This window comes from Cucurbita moschata, unplaced genomic scaffold (genome assembly GCF_002738365.1).
Source record: "Cucurbita moschata cultivar Rifu unplaced genomic scaffold, Cmos_1.0 Cmo_Scf00001, whole genome shotgun sequence".
Classification (NCBI taxonomy): Eukaryota; Viridiplantae; Streptophyta; class Magnoliopsida; order Cucurbitales; family Cucurbitaceae; genus Cucurbita; species Cucurbita moschata.
Genome location: NW_019268517.1, coordinates 6561894 through 6582057, shown reverse-complemented (window position 1 = coordinate 6582057; position 20164 = coordinate 6561894). Strand labels below are relative to the sequence as shown.

Below are 20164 nucleotides of genomic sequence, written 5' to 3'. Positions count from 1 at the left end.
TAGATCCACCGCTAGTAGATATTGTTCTCTTTGGGCTTTCCCTTTCGGGCTTCCCCTCAAGGCTTTAAAACGCGTATGCTAGAGGAAGGTTTCCACACCCTTATAAAGAGTGTTTTGTTCTCCTCCCCAACCAATGTGGGACCTCACAATCCACCCCCTTTCGGGGCCCAACGTCCTCACTAGCACTCATTCCTTTCTCCAATCGATGTAGGACCATCACCAAATCCACCCCCCCCTTTGGGGCCTAGCGTCCTTACTGACACACCGCCTCGTGTCTACCCCCCTTCGGGGAACAGCGAGAAGGTTGACACATCATCCGGTGTCTGGCTCTGATACCAACTGTAACGAACCTAAATTTTACCTATTTAATTTAAGGTCATTACTATACTTTAAATGCGGAATTTACCTTAAATGGGCTCTTATCATAAATGTGACATAAGTTTGCTTTTTATTACCTCATGAATAACGAATACAAGGGAAAGAAAGGAAAAAGAACAACGCTGAAATAAATGTCTTATACTAACTACCCTGTGATTTATTATGCGATTACAATTCAACCATACTAACCTATACTAATGATGCAAACGGGAATTCAACCTAAACTAACCTATACTATGAATGCAAATGAAATTCAACTTATACTAACCTATACTATGAAATGGAAAACAACTATCCTATGCATGTGCCACGATTCCGGGATGTGCAATGCCGTCGTCGATCTCACATGGGTGCCTTACCTTTATCTGAAAAACATAGTAGCACGAGGCTTGAGTATTTCTAGAATACTTAGTAAGTGACCCCCTATCGGGGTTATGCAACAATCACATGCAAAATGGGATGATGAGACATATCTTTCAATCTGTCTTCCTATGATGCTGTCCTAATGAGTAATTTGGATGTGTACCATATACTCTACACACAGCCCATACGTGCGAGTATGGGCTCACTAGTTAGTTCACACACCGCTGGACCACTTTCCTTGTCGAGCGAGCATACTTTGGGAGCTCCTTAGGCCGGACACCCGTTAGAATTAGTAACCGACATGGCAACGCTATGCAAAACGTAATGATCGTTGTCCTACCATTGGATGTATGCGTCCGTACCCTCATGATGGAATAGGGGTATCCCCCCAATGCATGAGCACACCTAATGCATGAGGTCCCCAATATTTCTACTTTTATCATTAATGAATATAACCCCGCTATCGTCATCTTTCATGCTTAACATGTCATTTCTCATTTTTCAGTCTATGTATCATACATAATCCTCACGAGGTTACATTTCATGCAATTTATCGTGATTTCATGTCATACATTACATGCTATTTACATTCAGAATTATAATACCATTCACGCCAGAATAATCAAGACACATCATAAACGTCATAAACATAGCACATCATTTCACTTTAAACAGCATACATTCACATTTCACAAGCGTACTTAATCGAGTATAACAAGCTAGCATACAATTTAATGACATGTGCGAATCCATGGGCACGTGCCAACATACAACATACAACCCGTAACCTACGACGGGTGAGCCACTTACTTGGTAGGCCTTAGCCAAAGTACTCCCTAAAATATAAACGTAAGCTCCTAGCTCCTTGTATCCGTCCTATGCTTCCATTGGTGGTTGATTCCTATTGAATTATTCGACACCTTCGTTAGTATTTCACAAACATAATTAATTTCCAACTCGAATTTTGAAATACGGCCTTAAAATGATCTATTTTACCTTAAACGGGGTCGAAATCAAGTACGGGAGGGTCGAAACGTTGCCAAACAGGTCGGAATCAGGTTTTCCGAGCTGAATAAGCCGTCGGAATCGAGAAGCCGCTGCTGAGCCAATCAAGCCGCTAGAGCCGAGAGGGTGTCGCGCTGTAGACGTGCCACATGGCACAACTAGAGGGCGACGCGTGTGCAGCGGTCTCGGGTTGAGGCGTGGGTCGTCGGGTCAAGCGCGCGGGCTGTCGGGCGGGTCGGACTCTGGACAGGGGTTTTGGTTGTGATGGGCTGCAGGGTTTTGGTTGCGGTGGGCTGGGCTGAACTTTACTATTGGGCCGTAGTTTGTTTCAGTGGGCTGAGAGGTTTTGGATCACGGATCGGAGATCGGGTCGAACTTCGTCTTCCTTGCCCGATTACTAGCAAATTTTTTCGGCAACACTCTCTCTCTCCTCGGTCACGTCGTTCTGACGTCCTTTTTCCTCCATTTTCGAGTCTCCTCCTCCCCCTAATCCCGTTTATGGTATTTGTTTGGTTCGTAAGGACCTAACACTCCCGGATTTGAAAGAGTTCGAAAATTCGACGTTTTGTCTCCCTTACCCGATGGTGTACAACGTGCAAGCAACGTCGAAATCTACCCCTAGTGTGTGTAATGGTCTCTAAGATTATTTTCGTTGCGTAAATCGGAGGTTTCAACGTCGATTTCGTAGGGTTTGGCTTTGTCGGAGCTTCGTCGATTTTCTCACTATCTTTCTCGTTTTTCTCACTATTTTTCTTTCTTGCAGGTGTCTTAAAGGTGGCTGAAGGTTGGGTTTGGTTTTCGTGGTGACCCCAACGTCGGGCGCGCTTTGTGGGTTGTGTGCGAAAGTTTTCGGTCTTACCGACGACCGCAGTTTTTTTTTTTTGTTTTTTATCTGATCCGTTACATTATCTACTCTTAAAAAGAACTTTCGTCCTCAAAAGTCTCGAACTTCTGGATCAATTCGGGATATTTATCCTTTATTTCCTCCTCTCGTTCCCATGTTGCTTCTTCAATTTAGTGGTTTTGCCACAATACTTTGACGAAACCTTTGTTTTTATTACGTAAGACTTTCACTTCTCGAGCTAGAATTTTAATCGGTTTATCCTGATAACTTAAGTTTTCTTCGATCTCGAGGGGCTTGAGTCTATCATGTGCGTAGGGTCTGTAATATATTTCCTCAACATGGACACATGAAATACATCGTGTACGCTCGAGAGTGAAGGTGGTAAGGCTAGTTTGTATGCTACTGAACCTATTCTTTCTAAAATTTACAGTTCGATAAAGGGGGGGATTAGCTTCCCCTTACATCCGAATCTTAGAACGCCAATCATAGAAGCTACTTTTAGGAACACTGGGTCCCCCTCTTTGAACTCTAAGTTCATACGCCTAACATCGGCATAGCTCTTTTGCCTACTTTGTGCGGTGCACATCCTTGCTCTAATTTTCTATATTACCTCGTTGGTGATGCAGACCTACTCGGGTCCTACTAGTTCTCATTTTCCTACTTCGTCCCAACACAATGGGGATCTACACCGTTTTCCATATAACGCTTCAAACGGCGTCATCTGATGGTTGCTTGGAAACTATTGTTGTATGAAAATTCCATTAAGTGTAGTTTAGTGTCCCAACTCCTCGTGAAATCCATAACACATGCCCGAAGCATGTCTTCAAGGATTTGGTTTAATTGTTCCGTTTAACCATCAGTTTGTGGGTGGAAGACAGTGCTAAAGTCGAGGCGGGTACCCAACGCTTTTTGGAGTCTGCGCCAAAAGGCCAATGTAAAATGTGAGTCTCGATCAGACACTATTGATACCGGGACTCCATGCAACCTCACAATTTCTTTCACATATAGTTGAGCTCAGTTGTCTACTGTATATGTTGCCTTACTCGGTAGTAAGTGTGTTGACTTTGTCAGACGATCGACAATTACCCAAATTATCGTGTAACCCTTTAGTGTCTTGGGTAGGCCTACTATGAAATCCATAGCAATATTTTTCCATTTCCATTCTGGTATACTTAGAAGTTGTAGTAGTCCGGCGGTTTTTTGCCTAGGGGCTTTTACTTGTTGGCACACCAGACATTTACTCACATATTCCGCGATATCCTTTTTCATACTTCGCCACCAGAAGTGTTGTTTCAGGTCTTGATACATCTTTGTACCACCTGGATGTATCGAGAAGGGTAAGTTGTGTGCTTCAGTTAGGATTTCGTTCTTTATTTCGCTCACAACTGGGACACATAAACATCCTTGACATAATAGTCCATCATCTGTTGACTTAGAAAAACAGTCCACTGGGCCTACTGTCAACTGGTCTAAGATTTTGTTTAGGCTTGGGTCCTCACGTTGTGAGTCTATGATCCTCTGTCTGAGCGTGGGATGCATTGCCAGTTGGGCTATTTGGGCTATAACCTCCTTGGTTACTACCGCTATGTCAACTCGTTCGAAATCAGCTCGCACTCGTGGCTCCCTTGTGATGAGGGCCGACGAGTGTACTATTTTTCGACTTAGTGCGTCAGCGACTACGTTTGCTTTTCCAGGGTGGTACTGGATATTTATGTCGTATTCTTTTACCAGCTCGAGTCATCTACGCTGTCTCATGTTCAATTCTTTTTGTGTGAAAAAGTATTTTAGACTTTTATTGTCCATGTAAATTTGGGTCTTTTCGCCATACAGGTAGTGTCGCCAAATTTTGAACGTGAACACCACCGCCGCCAACTCTAAATCATCTGTAGGATAGTTTTTCTCGTAATCTTTTAATTGACATGACGCATATGCAACAACCTTGCCATGTTACATCAGTACACAACCCAGCCCCTTTTGGGTGCATCACTGTAAATCACGTATCCCACATAGCTTTCTAGGACTATGAGCACTGGGACGGACACTAGTCTTTGTTTTAGTTCCTGAAAGCTGACCTCACAAGTATCGTTCCATACGAAAGGTACGCCCTTTTTTGTCAATTGAGTGAGAGGCGAGGCTATTCTAGCAAAGTCTTGGATGAACCATCGATAATAACCCGCAAATCCCAAGAAACTTTGTATCTCGGTGACCGTAGTTGGGCGTTTCCATTTCGTGACGGCTTCTATCTTGGTGGGATCTACTAAAATTCCGTCTTTGGACACTACGTGTCCCAAAAACGAAACATGTTGTAGCTAAAATTCACATTTGGAGAATTTGGCATACAACTTGTTCTCCCTTAAGATAGTTAGGGCTTTTCGGAGGTGCTCTTGGTGTTCTAGGTCCGTTTTCGAGTATATTAGAATGTCGTTTATGAACATGATCACAAAGTGTCTAAGCACTCCTTAAATACTCGGTTTATTAATTCCATGAACACCGCTGGGGTGTTGGTGAGGCCAAAAGACATTACCACAAACTCATAGTGGCCATATATGGTTCGAAAGGCTGTTTTTTGTATATCTTCGTTTTTAATCTTAATTTGATGGTATCCTGACCGAAGGTCTATTTTGAAAAACATTGTTGCCTCTCGAAGTTGGTCAAATAGGTCCTCGATGCGGGGTAATGGATATTTGTTCTTTACCGTCCTCTTGTTTAATTCTTTGTAGTCAATGTATAGACGCATAAAACCATCTTTCTTTTTAACAAACAATACTGGTGCACCCCAAGGGAATACGTTAGGTTCAATGAAGCCTTTATTTAATAGGTCTTGTAGTTGTGATTTAAGTTCTTTTAGTTATACTGAGGCCATGCGGTATGAGGCTTTAGAGATGGGTCCCGTTCCTGGTTCCAATTCTATTCCAAAGTCTACCGCTCGCGATGGAGGGATTCCCGAGAGGTCCTCTAGGAAGACATCTGTGAATTCGTTTACTATGGGTACTGTATCTATTGTTTTCTCCTTTCCTTTTGTATTTACTGCACAGGCTAGAATCGCGCACCCCCCTGCGTTGTACCAGACGTCTGGCTTTCATCATCGATATTATTTTTGGGTGGTGCTTGTGAAGGCTCCTTTAAACTTAAAGGTAAGTCCGTTTGGATGTGTGAATACCACTTCTTTCTTATGCCAGTCTATGCTAGCAAAGTTTTTGGCTAGCTAGTCCATTCCTAGTATGACATCAAAATCCGTCATATCTACTACTTTTAGGTCTATGTGGATGGTTCGTCCAGCTATTAATACTTGTCTGTCTTTTACTCTATTTTTTGTGACTAGGTCTACCCCTGCTGGGGTATCGATCGACAATACATGCATTAAGGGTTCTACTACGAACCCTGCTTGACTAACAAATGGCAAAGAAACAAACGAATGGTTAGAACCTGAATCAAGCAACGTCAATGCAAAGTGTTCTAGTATAGAAAGCGTACCTGTCACCACGGTGCCAGACGTTCCCGCCTCTTTACTGGTCTTTGCATATGCCCTGGTCTGTGCGCGAGTTATATGTGATGTCCCACATTGGTTGAGGAGGAGAACAAAACACTCTTTATAAGGGTGTGGAAACCTTCCTCTAGCATACACGTTTTAAAGCCTTGAGGGGAAGCTCGAAAGGGAAAACCTAGAGGACAATATCTGCTAGCGGTGGATTTAGGGTTGTTACAAATGGTATCAGAGCCAGACACCGGATGATGTGCCAGCCTTCTCGCTGTTCTCCGAAGGAGGGTAGACACGAGGCGGTGTGCCAGTAAGAACGCTAGCCCCAAAGGGGGTGGATTTGATGGTGGTCCCACATCGATTGGAGAATGGAATGAGTGCCAGCGAGGACGTTAGCCCCAAAGGGAGGTGGATTGTGATGTCCCACATTGGTTGGGGAGGAGAACAAAACACTCTTTACAAGGGTGTGGAACCCTTCTTCTAGCATACGCGTTTTAAAGCGTTGAGGGGAAGCCTAGAGAGGACAATATCTACTAGCGGTAGATTTTGGTCGATACCCAAAGAGGACAATATCTACTAGTGGTGGACTTGGGTCGTTACACTCAAGGGGAAGCCTATTGAGGACAATATCTGCTAGCGGTGGATTTTGGTCGATGCCCAAAGAGGACAATATCTACTAGTGGTGGACCTAGGTCGTTACACTCAACTTTGAACAACATGTATGGGAGGTCTCCAACTCCAACGTCTTCTAGAATTTCCTTTGATAAGCTAACCACAACTTGAATATAATAAGATTTTGGTTTATTGCAAATTAGTAACAGTAATGAGAAAATTGATTTAATTTTATTTCCTTGTAAATTAAGAAATTAAAATAAATATACAAAGGATGGAGATATAAAGAAAGAAAACACTTTTAATGTCGAGAATCAATAGGACAGAAAATAAAGCATTGTGTCCCCTCTTCTTTAGATCATTGTGTCCCCTCTTCTTTAGAAAAGTGTAGAAATTGGGACTCCAGTAGAGAAATGGGACCTATTATGGGACATGCATTAGAGGCGAATGATTGTTACGTTCAACCCGGTTATTATATTCCACATCTTAAAAAGAAAAAAACTTATTTATACGAAACTTCTATTTCGAGCACACACAACGGACAATATTACACACCACGGAACTATATTTGAATTGATATTACTTAAAATAAAATTGTCTTGGATGATCTCAAAAAGATCTTTTCCAACAATGTCATAACTGCTCGAGATTCATTCCATTCTATGCTAATAGAAGCAATATTACACTACATTAGCTTTAACTCAACGGGTTAAGATATAAAACTTCAACGAAAAAGCAAAGTTTTAAAAGACGATGAGATATTCATTACATAAACTTTTCATCTAGAGGCTCGAACCCAAGACCTGACATCTCAACAAAAACATCCCACAAACAGGCAAAAGGCATTTATGGATCTTTGTTTCAGAGAATCAGATGATATGGACAAACTAAAGAAACCACCCATCTCTTTATTTGTCTGCCTACAATATCACAAGAACGGTACCAGAGGTCCCTTCACTAAGTTCATACTTGGGCTATCATAATAGACACAACCAAAATTCACTCAGTTGTCCTCTCTTCTTGCTCCACGTCGTATTCTTCGTCATCATCGTCGTCGTCGTCATCTTCTTCATCTGCGTCGTCATCACCAATCATTTTAAATCGAGGAAATTTGTTAAGTTCATTCTTTCCATCGTCTTCGCTAAGGAATTCCAGGCCATATTTTGTGTCACGATGCTTCACTAAAAGCCAACGCAACAACCGATCTTCCTTGTTTAGGTAATGTAACTCCTTGTTCATGTTCGGAGTGGCCATCATCGTCATCTGCATAAGTTGCCCCTTTACCATACAAGAAAGAATAACAATGTCATTGATTGATTCTGACATCCACTACAAATAAATAGATCAAATTTTTTTCGTCGATCCCACAAAAGCGTCACGAAACTTGACAATACATCAGATGAATACAAGCTCTAGTTTAGAACTCCTACGATATTGTGTTCATGACACACAACAGAGTTTGGGTATCGACTTCGACTTTTGATAGTTCCAACTGAGTCATCAAGTCATATTCAGCTAGTTGGGTCTAATAGCCATCAAGTTATATACAAGGATCATAAGGTCAGGAGTCAATATTCAGGGGATGGATTAACATTTAAATCATGCAGGCTTGTAAGCATATTTTTCGACCCGGAAATAAAATCAATATCATAGCATAACTACAACCGCTTAAGGGAGATCGATTAACCTAGTCCGAGTAATCTTCTCAAGCATTCCAACCTTCTTTTCTATTGTTGAGGTCCCCAATAAGGTGGCTAGATGACTGAAGCTAAAAGATCAGAAGCTTCATTTGAGGTGACAACAATCATGAAGGAAGAACTCACTACATAGATGGGAGGTTTGTGGTTCGTAGTTTAAGCTATGGAGACCATCTACCTATAATAATATCCGACGAGTTATCTTGGCAACTAGAGGTAGTAACGTCGGACGACCCATTCGTATTAAGAGAATAGATAATGATTCCCTTGAGTTATGAACAATTTATCAGAAATATGTGCAGTAAGTAATAACTAAGAGGACTTATTAGGGTCACTGCTCTTTTGGAAAGCATCAGATAGAGTTAACATACAGAAGCCTGAAACTGAATAAACTCACCTACGTCTTCATAAGAAAAGAAATCACAAAATCACATGATATTTCTTTCATTCCAATATCAAAAGCTCAAAGCTATTATCCAGTTAATGATTTCGTTTTTGAAATTTATGCTCGTTTTCTAATAATTTCTTACTCTAATGGAATTCTTCATCAAAATCCTTTTTTTTTTCATAAAGAAAACGTTCTTTTTAGCTCACAAAACTTGTAACAGCCCAAGCTTACCGCTAACAGATATTGTTCTCTTTGGGATTTCTCCTCAAGATTTTTAAAACGCGTCTCCTAGGGAGAGGTTTCCATACCCTCATAAAGAATGTTTCGTTCTCATCTCCAACCGATGTGAGATCTCACAATCCACCACCCTTCATGGCACGTCTTTGTTGGCACTCATTCCCTTCTCCAATCAATGTGGGACCCCCCAATCCACCCCCCTTCGAGGCCAGCGTCCTTGCTGGCACACCACCCATGTCCACCCCTTTGGAGCTCAGCCTCCTCGTTGGATATTGCCCGGTGTCTAGCTCTAAATCATTTGTTATGGCCCAAGCCCACCACTAGCAAATATTGTCCTCTTTGGACTTTCCCTTCAGGCTTCCCTTCAAGGTTTCTAAAACACGCATGCTAGGGAGAGGTTTCCACCTTCCACACTCTTATAAAGAATGTTTTGTTCTCCTCTCCAACCAATGTGGGATCTCATAAAACTAAGCTTGAATTACGAAAATATTGGTAGATACTGGATAAAAAAACAAAAACAAAATTCATGAATGAAAGTAGTGTTTATAAGCTTAATTTTTATCAAGCAAACTGGTTCTACATCATTAACCATGAGCAAATACAGCCACCATTTCAATGATTTGCAGTTCTTAAGTACAAAGGTTTACTTGGAACTTCAACTAAATTAACCAAAGCCACTTTTATCACCTTTGAAACAATCCAAGAACACGCGAACAAGCTAATTAAAGGCATCCAATTCTCAGTTAATACAGTGATCATGAGATTTACAGATACAATCCAGCTAACAAGAACAACAAACAGTGGATGATAAAAGCTTCAACAAGAAAACAACAGATATCAAAGCTCACCTGAAAATATCTTCCATCAAGCTTCTTAATGCCATAACCCAATTGAACAACTCCAAACGACTTAATGTCAGTGACAACCCCATTTCTTCTGAACACATGCTTGCCCACTCTAGCAACCAAATCCAACAATGCCTCCTTCCTCACATGGGGTTTCATCAAAAGCATACAATCGTAAAGAGGCATCTTGATTGATAGCACCAAATCTCCTCTTTCGAACTGTTGCAGATTTTAGCCGATTGCCGAGAAAAATGACGGTCGGCGCCGACGCCGCTGCGGATTTTAGGCGATGCTTTCGAAAAATGGGAAGAGAAGGCGAGGGCAAAAGAAATTTCTTTGTTTGATCTTTGGGGGTATAAAATGGGCTGGGCCGGTTTGGTGGGCCTTTAGAGACCAATCTTCTGTTCTTTTTCTCCGCTTTCTCCCTCAAACATCTTATTCTGCAGCCACAGACGCCGTTCTAATTTCTTTCCTCTCTCTTATATCCCTCTCCGCCGACGCCGCCGTCGGCCTCCAGTTGCGGATCGCTGGATGCACTCATCGCCATTTCTCTGTTGAGACCAACCTCACTTGGGATTCCTCAATAGTTTTCCAGTTAATCTGCTTCAATACTGTTGCAAAATTCGTTTGAAGAAATTGGAATCCATATATCGTGAAATTGCTTCAAGGTTATGTGAGAGAAGAACTTCGTTGAGGTAATCTTTGCATCTCCTTCGTCATTTTTGAAGAGGATTTAATACATGTATCTGTATTACTCTGGATAATTGGGATTGTTAGAAAGGATCAATGATGCAGAATTGTTGGTTTGCTTTCCTTTTCCGTTGCACTCATGCATATGATTTGTATAATTTTGGTTAAATATCAAGTTTAGTCTCCCAACTTTCTTATTTATCTCTAATTAATCCTAACTTTTAGAACGGATCTTATAGTTCATCGAGCATTTAGTTTTATATCAAATAGGTATCTCAGGTTTGAAGGTGTCAAATAAGTTTATGAACTGTCTAATAATTTTAGATTTAATATCTTTTTAGTACATAACTGGAAAATTTTCAAGGCCATCCATTGAAGCCAAATCTTGTATCCACCATTTGAAATCATCTATTCTCTGTGTTCATTCATTTTCCCTGTTGGCTCTACATCTTTGGCATCGCCCATCTGCATATATTCACCCTGCAGTGAGTTGGATAATAGCTTTAATAGCTTCTCAACAGGGAAAAACAAAATCTTGATTTTGTTCCCTAGTTTTGCATTCTATAAAAGTTTTCACCTATTTGCGAGCTTTTGCTATACAGAACAATTGTTTGATCTCGACTCGGGCGTCCTGAATGATGTATTTTAGGGTGTTTGATTGTTCGTTGCTTGCTGAGAAAGGCTGATTGTTTTGCTGGACTGTTTAATGTATGGCAATTTATTGATTTCGAGCTATTTGGATCGATTTTTCAAGTGCTTAAAAAGAGGTTTACGCGTTCAAAAATACTTTTAAGTACTTAAAAAGTCATTACAAACATGTCTGGACCCTTCTAGGATCGTTATTTTACTTCTTAAAGAACTATTTTATTGTTTGCTTAATGTGGTTACGTCTCGCTTTTGGAAGATTTGGATCAAGAGAAATCAAAGGGTCTTCTAATCTATTTTGCTTCTTAAAGAACTATTTCATTTTGACTTAATGCGGTTATGTCTTGCTTTCCTTTCTACCACAGGAAGTGTTGGCGTGTGTAGTTTCTTATGAGGCTGAGCTCAGTTTGGAGAATTTTAGTGTTTTGTAGTGAACAGTAATAGTAGTTTTGCATATCTCAACCAATGTCTCTCAGGAAGCCACCACTTCCTCGCCTTCTACTCAACCAGGTCTCTTGCATGCGGAATGCCCAACAAATCCTTAGAAATGTTAACGTCTCGATCCATGATGGCAGTGCGCTCGTGTTAACCGGGACCAATGGTTCAGGTAAAACGACATTCCTACGAATGTTAGCTGGATTCTCTCGGCCTTCTACAGGTGAGATCCTATGGAATGGCCATGACATTACAGAATCAGGAGTGTTCCATCAATACAAGCTTCAGCTGAACTGGCTTTCACTAAAAGATGCCATTAAAGAGAACTTCACCGTCATCGACAACGTTCAATGGTTCGAGGTGCTCGAGGGGAAGCAAGGCAAGTCATTGCCTTCCCTCCAATTGATGGGGCTTGGAAAATTGGCAAAAGAGAAGGCGAGAATGTTGTCGATGGGGCAACGGAAACGACTTCAGCTAGCAAGATTGTTGGCCCTTGACAGACCAATTTGGCTGCTTGATGAGCCTTCAGTTGCATTAGATGATGATGGGGTGAAGCTGCTGGAATACATCATTGCAGAGCATAGAAAGAAAGGTGGAATTGTTATTGTAGCAACACATATTCCAATAAAGATTGAAGATGCCATGATCTTGAGGCTTCCACCGCGGTTCCCACGGAGAATGACATTGGTTGATATGCTTGATCGGGCTGACATATCATAGCTACAAACTCCGAAAGGGGAACTTTTTGCCATTTGGGAAGAGATCTGAATCTTCGTACTTATACATTTTTATAGATTCATTTATAAGTTTATTAGGAAGATCTACACGGAAATCACGATTTTGACCTCAATCATTTCTTATTACTATTCGAGGACAATAAGCCTTCAACTTTATCATCTATCATGATAACTCGACCTTCCATTAGATTTTTGTAAGGGTTGAATCATCTTATAACTTCCGATGGGATTTACCCAATTCATGATTAGGATCCATTTGACTTTCAAATGTAATTAAGTTGTCACTTGGAATGGTGAAAGGTTTATCACCCTATGGAAGGTTTATGTCATTTCATTTGATATTTCGAAAATTAAAATTTAGCATCCAATACTTTTTTCTATTTAGGATTAAATAAAATATTATTTTATTTCTCTTCAAGAAGTAGCCTCTACTTAGGCATATCTTTGAACATATTTATCCTCTCGAGAGTTGTTTGCATGCTTAGGAGTCTCGAAATATTGGAGTGTTGTAAATTAATTTTACTACTTTTTTTTTTTAGGTAAAATGTTCAGTTTGCAATCTCCATTGCATATCCTAACTAAAGTTCGGTAGTATGTCTAAGTTTTCTTTTAAATCACAATTCACATAAGTACATACTCATACTATTGACATTCATGTTCATAAGATTATAGTAGGCATATAATTCCCAAAACTATATACATGAAATGCTATATGTTTGACGTATCATATACCCACAATGTAACCTAGGAGTACTAAAATGCCACAATGATTGTCGAAGTCTATAGTTTTTAGATACTAATAATAAATGTGATACATAGGCTCATCAAGTTACATAATTTTAAAACTGACATTCAACAAGGATTGATTTTTTAAAAAAAAAAACTAAAATTTAAGTATAGTTCTTTCTCTTGTGCAAGACCACCTTTCGCTACATAATTACTGCATCTAATGTTCAACAACATCCAAGACCACAACGCTATTATGAGGCCTACAAAGTGCAAGAATCCTATGCACTGAAAATTTGAACGATTTCTGCAGATAAACAATTTTTCAATGAAAAAAACTTGTCTTAATAAGAAGAATCCTATGCATAATCTCTAGCAAAAACCAGTGAATTTCTCCTTAGAAAGCATGACAACATAAAAGAACTGGTGAAAGAAAGAAGAGGGGCCAAATAGAACAAAAAATATCTTAATTTGGCTATTTCTGAAGTATTGAAGTTCGACATCATGTATACAAACCAACATTGGTAATCTGATCAAGAATAATTCCCAACTTAACTATATTCCAGTTCCTATAAGAGAAATGCATAAAGACAACGCCTTCCCTTCCAAGAAAGCACATGAACTAAATGAAGAAAGAAATAGCTTGAGCAAAATCGCTTCCTACCCAAAAGCTTAAAGGACTAGGCAGGCAATCAACCTTGAAGATTATGTCAGTGCAAGCATCAGAAACTTCATATACTTTCAAACATAGTGACACATCCATATTATCGAATTAGATGCAATCAAAAGATGGCTCTCAAGAAAGCTCTAGAATCTTTGGTCGCTTATTTGATTTACCTTTTTCTTTGCTTTCACTTCTACAATTGGTTTTTCTAGACTTCAATCTTTTGAGTTTAACTGACAATCGATTCCCACGGTCAGTATTCTGGTTGTCACTCTTTTCATTATCATCGTCATTGTTGTCACTTGTAATGCTATCATCACTACTCTCTTCAGACTCTGATTCACCACTACTACTACTACTACAATTCAATGCAATCACAGGCTGATTACCAATTATTGCAGATTCAGCAGCAGCCACAGCTTCAGGAGTATGAAGATCAGCAATGCCCAACATCAGATCCTGTTTAAATCAAATTATGACATTAAATGATGAAAAACCAAGCTCCCACATCCACAACCACGTACATTCCAAGGATACAAGGAAGAGTGGCTTACCAATTCAATGACTTCTGATTCATCGCCATTAAGGGCTTCAATATCATATTTTTCAGCATCGTCCTATGACAATTAACAAGAATGTATAGGTCAAGAACTATGAAAGTTGTTTGTGTTTAGATTCAAATTTAGGGGGTAATTGGTCAACGTGCAAACCTTTGCATCCAATTGCAGCTTTTTATTAGCTTCTGATAATACTCCTAAGAAGTCTTTGACTCTTCCCAATACTGCAACAAGGGAAGGAAGTGAGCAATGTTTGCAACTCCAAAGAAGGAACAAGCACTGTAACATATTCAAATACAATAAAGAAATGTTCTATGTTCTAAATGTAGTAGTTAGGAAGGAATTTGTCTACTTCAAACGACATAAAATGGGGAGGTAAGTTCCCAGCTAAAGTGCATTGTGTTAAATTGTTAGAACAGTGCTACAAACAATCTCTACATTTCATCTCATAATAATGCTACAAGTTAGAAATATTTAGTAACAATGCGACAATGTTACATAGTCGGTAATTCTCCAACCACTCTATGTTACATCCAACTACACTATACTGCTACATTGTTTTAAATGTGCAACTCGCTTGCAAAAGCAAACAATTTTTGCAATAGAAAGATCAATATATTTCCAGCCTACGAGACAACCAAGATTGGGTACCAACTAGTGAGTACTTCCTATCCATCCATCAGGCATAGATGTACATCCATAGATCTTGCAACAAGCACAGTTCTTATTTTTACGATAAATTTCATAACCATCTTTTGGGAAGAGGATTCTTGATAAAAAATTGTACTCTTTGACTAACCTAATCTTTCATAAACTTTACAATCTAGAGGAAATTAAACACAAACTTGGGAAGACAATTGAAACAATGATTTAATGGGTGGATGCTAAATTTCCAGGACACCTTTTTCTTGACAGAGAACAACATATCCATGTCTGCATTTAGCCTGCTAAAAGTCAATGCACTAAAAATGCTAAGCTCGTGTCCAGGTTTCAAACGGTTAGGAATAACGACTCTACACAATGGTATGATATTGTCCACTTTGAGCCTTTGGGCTTCCCCAAAAGGCCTTATACCAATGGAGATGTATTCCTTACCTACAAATTCATGATCATTCCCTAAATTAGCCTAAATTAGCCAATGTGGACTCCCTCCCAACCATCTTCAACACAAACAAACAGCTGAATTTAAAAGTATGTACCTTGGCTTTTTGGAGCTGGTTCTGTAATGGGTTTTTCATTCCGACAGGGTTCCTTGGACGTTGAGTTCTTTTTACAAACTAGCAGTGAGGATTCTGATTCAAGGAAAAAATTAGTTAATAAACAAATAATCTTACTAATACCTATCATTCAATATATGCTAAAACGAAGAAAATCAACAATAAAGTTACCAAAAGACGAAGAGGGCAAATCTTTCCGCTCCAAACACAAAAGATCCTTGCTAGCATGCCGCATCTTTCGCGTCTTCTATCTGCAAAGAAAAAGAAGTCCTCCGTATGAATTCAGAAGAAATCGAAAAACAGCGAGAGAGGGAAAAAACGAAATTGAGAGATTGAAAGGCAGAGAGAGTCAGATGAACCTGCGTTTTGTGCAAGAAAGAGATAGCTACAGAGCAAACAGCAAAGGGCGGACAGCGACCACTCGCGGCGGCTGGCAGCTCTTCCCGGCGACTGTGAGGAAAACTGAGGAGGCGTCGCCGATAAACTGCTATGCCGACCGGCGATAGGCTTAAGTAGAGCCGAGAAATTGGTTTGGGAGAGTAAACTGATATGAACGGAAGGGCTTGGGAGATTGTAAATAAATAAGGCAAATGCGGCAAACCCTTTAGGATAGTGAAAAGACAATCTTGCCCTTTTAGTTTACAAAACCCTAATTCACTCGATCAAAACATAGGCCAACCTTCTTATTATCGACTAAATTATAAAAAAAAATACATCTAAACTTCATTTTTTAAACATTATAAAAAATACCTCCGATTTTTCTTTTAAATTCGAGAGTTTTGGTTCCCATATTTTGATAAGTTGTTATTAGATTAGATTTGATTTAGTTATTTTGATTAAATTTGATTTAATTATTTGAATTAGATTTGATTAAGTGATTTAGTCATTGATTATGTAATGCTATATAATAGCAAAATTAAATAGGAAGAAATCAAGAACCGGATCGATTTTGGAAAATTGATTGCCCAAGCCTATGAAGGGCGGAGATGTTAGGAAGAGGGGAGATGTTAGGACATATCATACCTTGAGTGGTTAGAATATGCATGTTTAGAACTCCAATGGGCAACCTAGTGAACATTGTACGGTATGGAAAATTACAAAAATGCCTTTATAAGTGAACTCAAATGGGCAATTTTTGGTACTTCAATGCTTTCAGTTGTGCTAGAACGGAGGATGAGATATTGTGATCTGTGCTCCAAGTGACTAATAGATGTTATCTCCCCGCTTAGTTTGTTTGTACGTTTCTTGGTTATGAATTCCTTGCTTAGGTGATTGATAGGAATATCTCTCTAATAGGTGTGCATAGTGCATTAAATATGTTCCCATTGCTTCAGTTGATCGATAGGAATATCTCTTTAGTAAAACATGCTTGAACCAAGTTAAGTTTAGGACGTTACCGTTAGAGTAGCCTTTGTGTTGACCTAGATTAATAGGTTTCCAGTAGGCCTAGCACCATAGAATCGTGAACGACTTTTAGAAGAATAAATTTAAGAGCACCGAGAGATTGGATTAACCCTAGGTGTTAGTCACAAACCTCTTAGAAATGGATCAAGGCTAACTCCGCAATTTCATAAACCAATACTAAAGAGGGACTTGTGACTACATGGGTAGCTAGCTCTTTTATTGTGTATAGAAACGGACCAAGGCTAACGTTGCAATTCCATAGATCTGTCTTTTAGAGAGATTTGGGACTATATAGGAAGTTATTTTAATGTGAGAGTTTCTATTGTGTATAGAATCAGATCAAGGCTAATGTTGTGATTCCATAAACGGGTCTCGAAGAGAGATTTGAGACTATTTTGATAGCTATTTCAAGGTAAGTGTTTCAATTGTCCATAGAAACAGATCAAGGTTGATGTAACGATTCCGTAAACCGGTCTCAAGGAGAGATTTGAGATTACACAAGTAGTTATTTTAAGGTGAGTGTTTCTATTGTGTACAAAAACATATCAATGGTAAGCAGCGATTCCATAAACCGTCTTGAAGTGAGAATTTGGACTAAAACTCCAACGAGCCTCCCTCGGTCATCTAAAATCTTTTCGTCCCTTGACACCTTCTTGAAAAATCTTTGTTATGAACTTATCCATGAAAATGATGGTATCCGATTGCACTCTCAAAAGATGATTCTTGAACTAAGATTGTTTTCGTAAAGGAAAGGAATATTGAAAACCCTAGAACGAAATAAGTTTGACTTTTCTACAAATTTGAAACGTGAACATAACACCTTTTATTGAGAAATTCTCTCTCGATACTCAATGCCATGACTTGAGAATTGTCCTTTCAGTTTGAGAGAAAGATTACCCATAACGTTTATAAAGGAATTGAGAGTAGTTGATGGAAACTTATGAATCGAGAGATAGACTACTTGAGAATTATAGGAACCAAGCTAGTGAGTACATTATTTTCCTCGAATCTAAACTGATATGAACCAAGAGACATTATTCATACAATATACTTCAACGAAGATGTGAATAAAATGTTGTCAAAATTATCAAAAGAGGTTGCAATTCATGTCACATTGAAGAGGAATGAAGTTTGATAGTTATAAATTTTGGGTGGGTTACAATTTAGAGTAATTTAGAGTTATTGTATTTTAAGACATTTTATTTACTTTAGGTTACATTTACATAATGGCTAATTATGGTCATTAAGTATGAATGTTACAACTTTTGGAATGTCTTCATTTTGAGGCTATATAAAGCCATGTATGTTGTATTTGTAAGGTAGATTTGAAAAATATATTAAAAGAAGCATTTGTGCTTTTCTTTAGCCAATGGCTAAGTATCTTTGCAATTCTATGTAGTTTAGATTGCATGTAGAATCATTCAAGCTCGACATGATCAATTTTGCTTGTGAAGTGATTTGAATCTCAAGCAAGCGTTCTTGCCTTGAGATATTTGATCAACAAGAATCATTCAAGCTAGACATGATCGATCTTGCTTGTGGAGTAATTCGAATCTCAAACAATGTTCTTGTCTTGAGATATTCGATCAACAAGGTAATCCGAATCTTATTCTCTTTGTAGTTGATTCCTTATCTTATCATAAACTCTTTGTGTAGTGAATTAAAATTTATAAAAATTGAACCTACAACTTCATGGATGTTAGGTCTACAAGTTTGGTGAAGAAACTAACTTGAGATGGCCACTGGAACGAGCTGCACAACTCGAGTTTTAAAGTAAGGAGCGAGAGACACACATCATTGTCCTTTATCAAAAATAGAAAACGATGGTGTGGCTAATTCAATTGAATCGACCACCTTTTGGTTTTTTTTTTAAATTGCTCACTATTCTAGCTCGTTTCTCATAAATTTTTCTTTGGTTCATTGTTCTTGAGTCATTCTAGGACCTCCACACGAAAATTTGAGAACATTTGAGTTTGGAAAGCATGGGAACAAGCCCATGAATACATATGAACAAGTAATAGCCACCTTAGGCTTTTCTTGAGAAATACTCGTAGGAATTATTTTGAATTGCTTTGAAACCTTGAGAATAACATTGTATGATAGAAATGATTGAAATGAGCACGTTTAGATGTCTGAAACAAGATTTATGAACCTTAGTTGCTTGAATTCACTTGATATATCAATATAAACCCGACATGTTTTAATGAAATAAATGGGTTAATTTAATTTCGGTAAAACATGATATGAGATGTTACTCTAAATTACTAATTTAGAGATTTAGCTTCAATTATATTCTTGGTAAAGCTGGTTTGTGAACCTTTGAGTACAATTAAGGTCCATATGTTTGTAACGAGCCATCGTATTTGAACATTTAATTTCTTGCTAGCATGTTTGAACTTGTTTATTGTGAATGGCATGAGATTGGTATCTTACATGATGTTCTTAGCTAGAATACGGTCGTAGGATACGAGTTAGACTCAAGTAGGACACATGGATTTGCATGAATCATTAAAAGGCCTTAAGAGATCGAGCCAAGTACCACGTAGCTTAAGAGTATCCCAAACTATACTATGCCCAGATTAGAATCATGAACGGAGTTAAGGCCAGTCTTCTATCCTTATCGGTGGCATGTAGGGAATATTAAGACTAGCTAGCTAATCTTAATAGTGAACTTACTTTGATTGGTAGATGTCTTCTTGTCCACCGTGTGGGGTAGACATAGATTAGTTCTTATAGAGTAGTGCCTTTAAATCAGAAGAACATGATGAGATAAACTTAAATTAGAGCTCTGTGAGATATGAATGCGTCGGTATCGCACGTGGAAACAAACTAGGATACCCCAACAGGCCTCTTGTTTCATAAACTAGCCTGCATGATGGGCAAGGGACCACATAGGTATCTAGTAGTTTGTATGCACGAGGAGGTACTCTTAGTTAGTACCCCATTAGTTTCGGGGTGGACCATTTCACTCTATTTTATTACATACGCTTAGCAAAAATCATGTTTTTTGATACACGTAGGACATGGATTCTATATAAACCAACGGATCGTGACAAATCTTTACTACCAACAATGCTTTCTTCTCTCATTACTTCATCCTTTTCACATCTCTCATATCGAAAAAACATATATATAAATGTCTTAAAACGTGATCATGAGCCACTTTTTATTCAATCACTAAAAACAGTCGAAGTGCTATATTTCCTCATGTTTCTCGGTCGCAGATCACAACATATCGAACT

The 20164-nt window shown here is 38.9% G+C and overlaps 3 protein-coding genes across 6 annotated transcripts; 1 reads left to right on the top strand and 2 right to left on the bottom strand.

The window, feature by feature from the left end:
* Nucleotides 1-7370: 7370 nt before the first annotated feature.
* On the bottom strand, nucleotides 7371-10188 carry LOC111443208. Its single transcript, XM_023080927.1, has 2 exons — nucleotides 9851-10188; nucleotides 7371-7958 (listed from the first exon to the last, which is right to left on the bottom strand). The coding sequence occupies exons 1-2, from the start codon at nucleotides 10031-10033 to the stop codon at nucleotides 7680-7682; spliced, it is 462 nt and encodes a 153-aa protein (XP_022936695.1). The 5' UTR covers nucleotides 10034-10188; the 3' UTR covers nucleotides 7371-7679.
* Nucleotides 10189-10311: 123 nt separating this feature from the next.
* LOC111443177 (ABC transporter I family member 1) lies at nucleotides 10312-12517 on the top strand. The gene is made up of 2 exons (XM_023080878.1): nucleotides 10312-10542; nucleotides 11548-12517. Exon 2 carries the CDS (start codon nucleotides 11648-11650, stop codon nucleotides 12335-12337), a length of 690 nt encoding a protein of 229 aa, XP_022936646.1. The 5' UTR covers nucleotides 10312-10542; nucleotides 11548-11647; the 3' UTR covers nucleotides 12338-12517.
* On the bottom strand, nucleotides 10813-16069 carry LOC111443185. 4 transcript variants are annotated; one of them, XM_023080915.1, is made up of 7 exons: nucleotides 15878-16069; nucleotides 15690-15769; nucleotides 15501-15593; nucleotides 14455-14525; nucleotides 14299-14361; nucleotides 14134-14203; nucleotides 10813-11017 (listed from the first exon to the last, which is right to left on the bottom strand). In XM_023080915.1, the coding sequence occupies exons 2-7, from the start codon at nucleotides 15751-15753 to the stop codon at nucleotides 11013-11015; spliced, it is 366 nt and encodes a 121-aa protein (XP_022936683.1). In that variant the 5' UTR covers nucleotides 15754-15769; nucleotides 15878-16069; the 3' UTR covers nucleotides 10813-11012. The 4 variants fall into 4 exon arrangements, with proteins under 4 accessions (XP_022936683.1, XP_022936666.1, XP_022936675.1 ...); XM_023080898.1 differs by lacking the exon at nucleotides 10813-11017 and adding an exon at nucleotides 13144-13343; XM_023080907.1 differs by lacking the exon at nucleotides 10813-11017 and adding an exon at nucleotides 13257-13387.
* Nucleotides 16070-20164: the final 4095 nt, after the last annotated feature.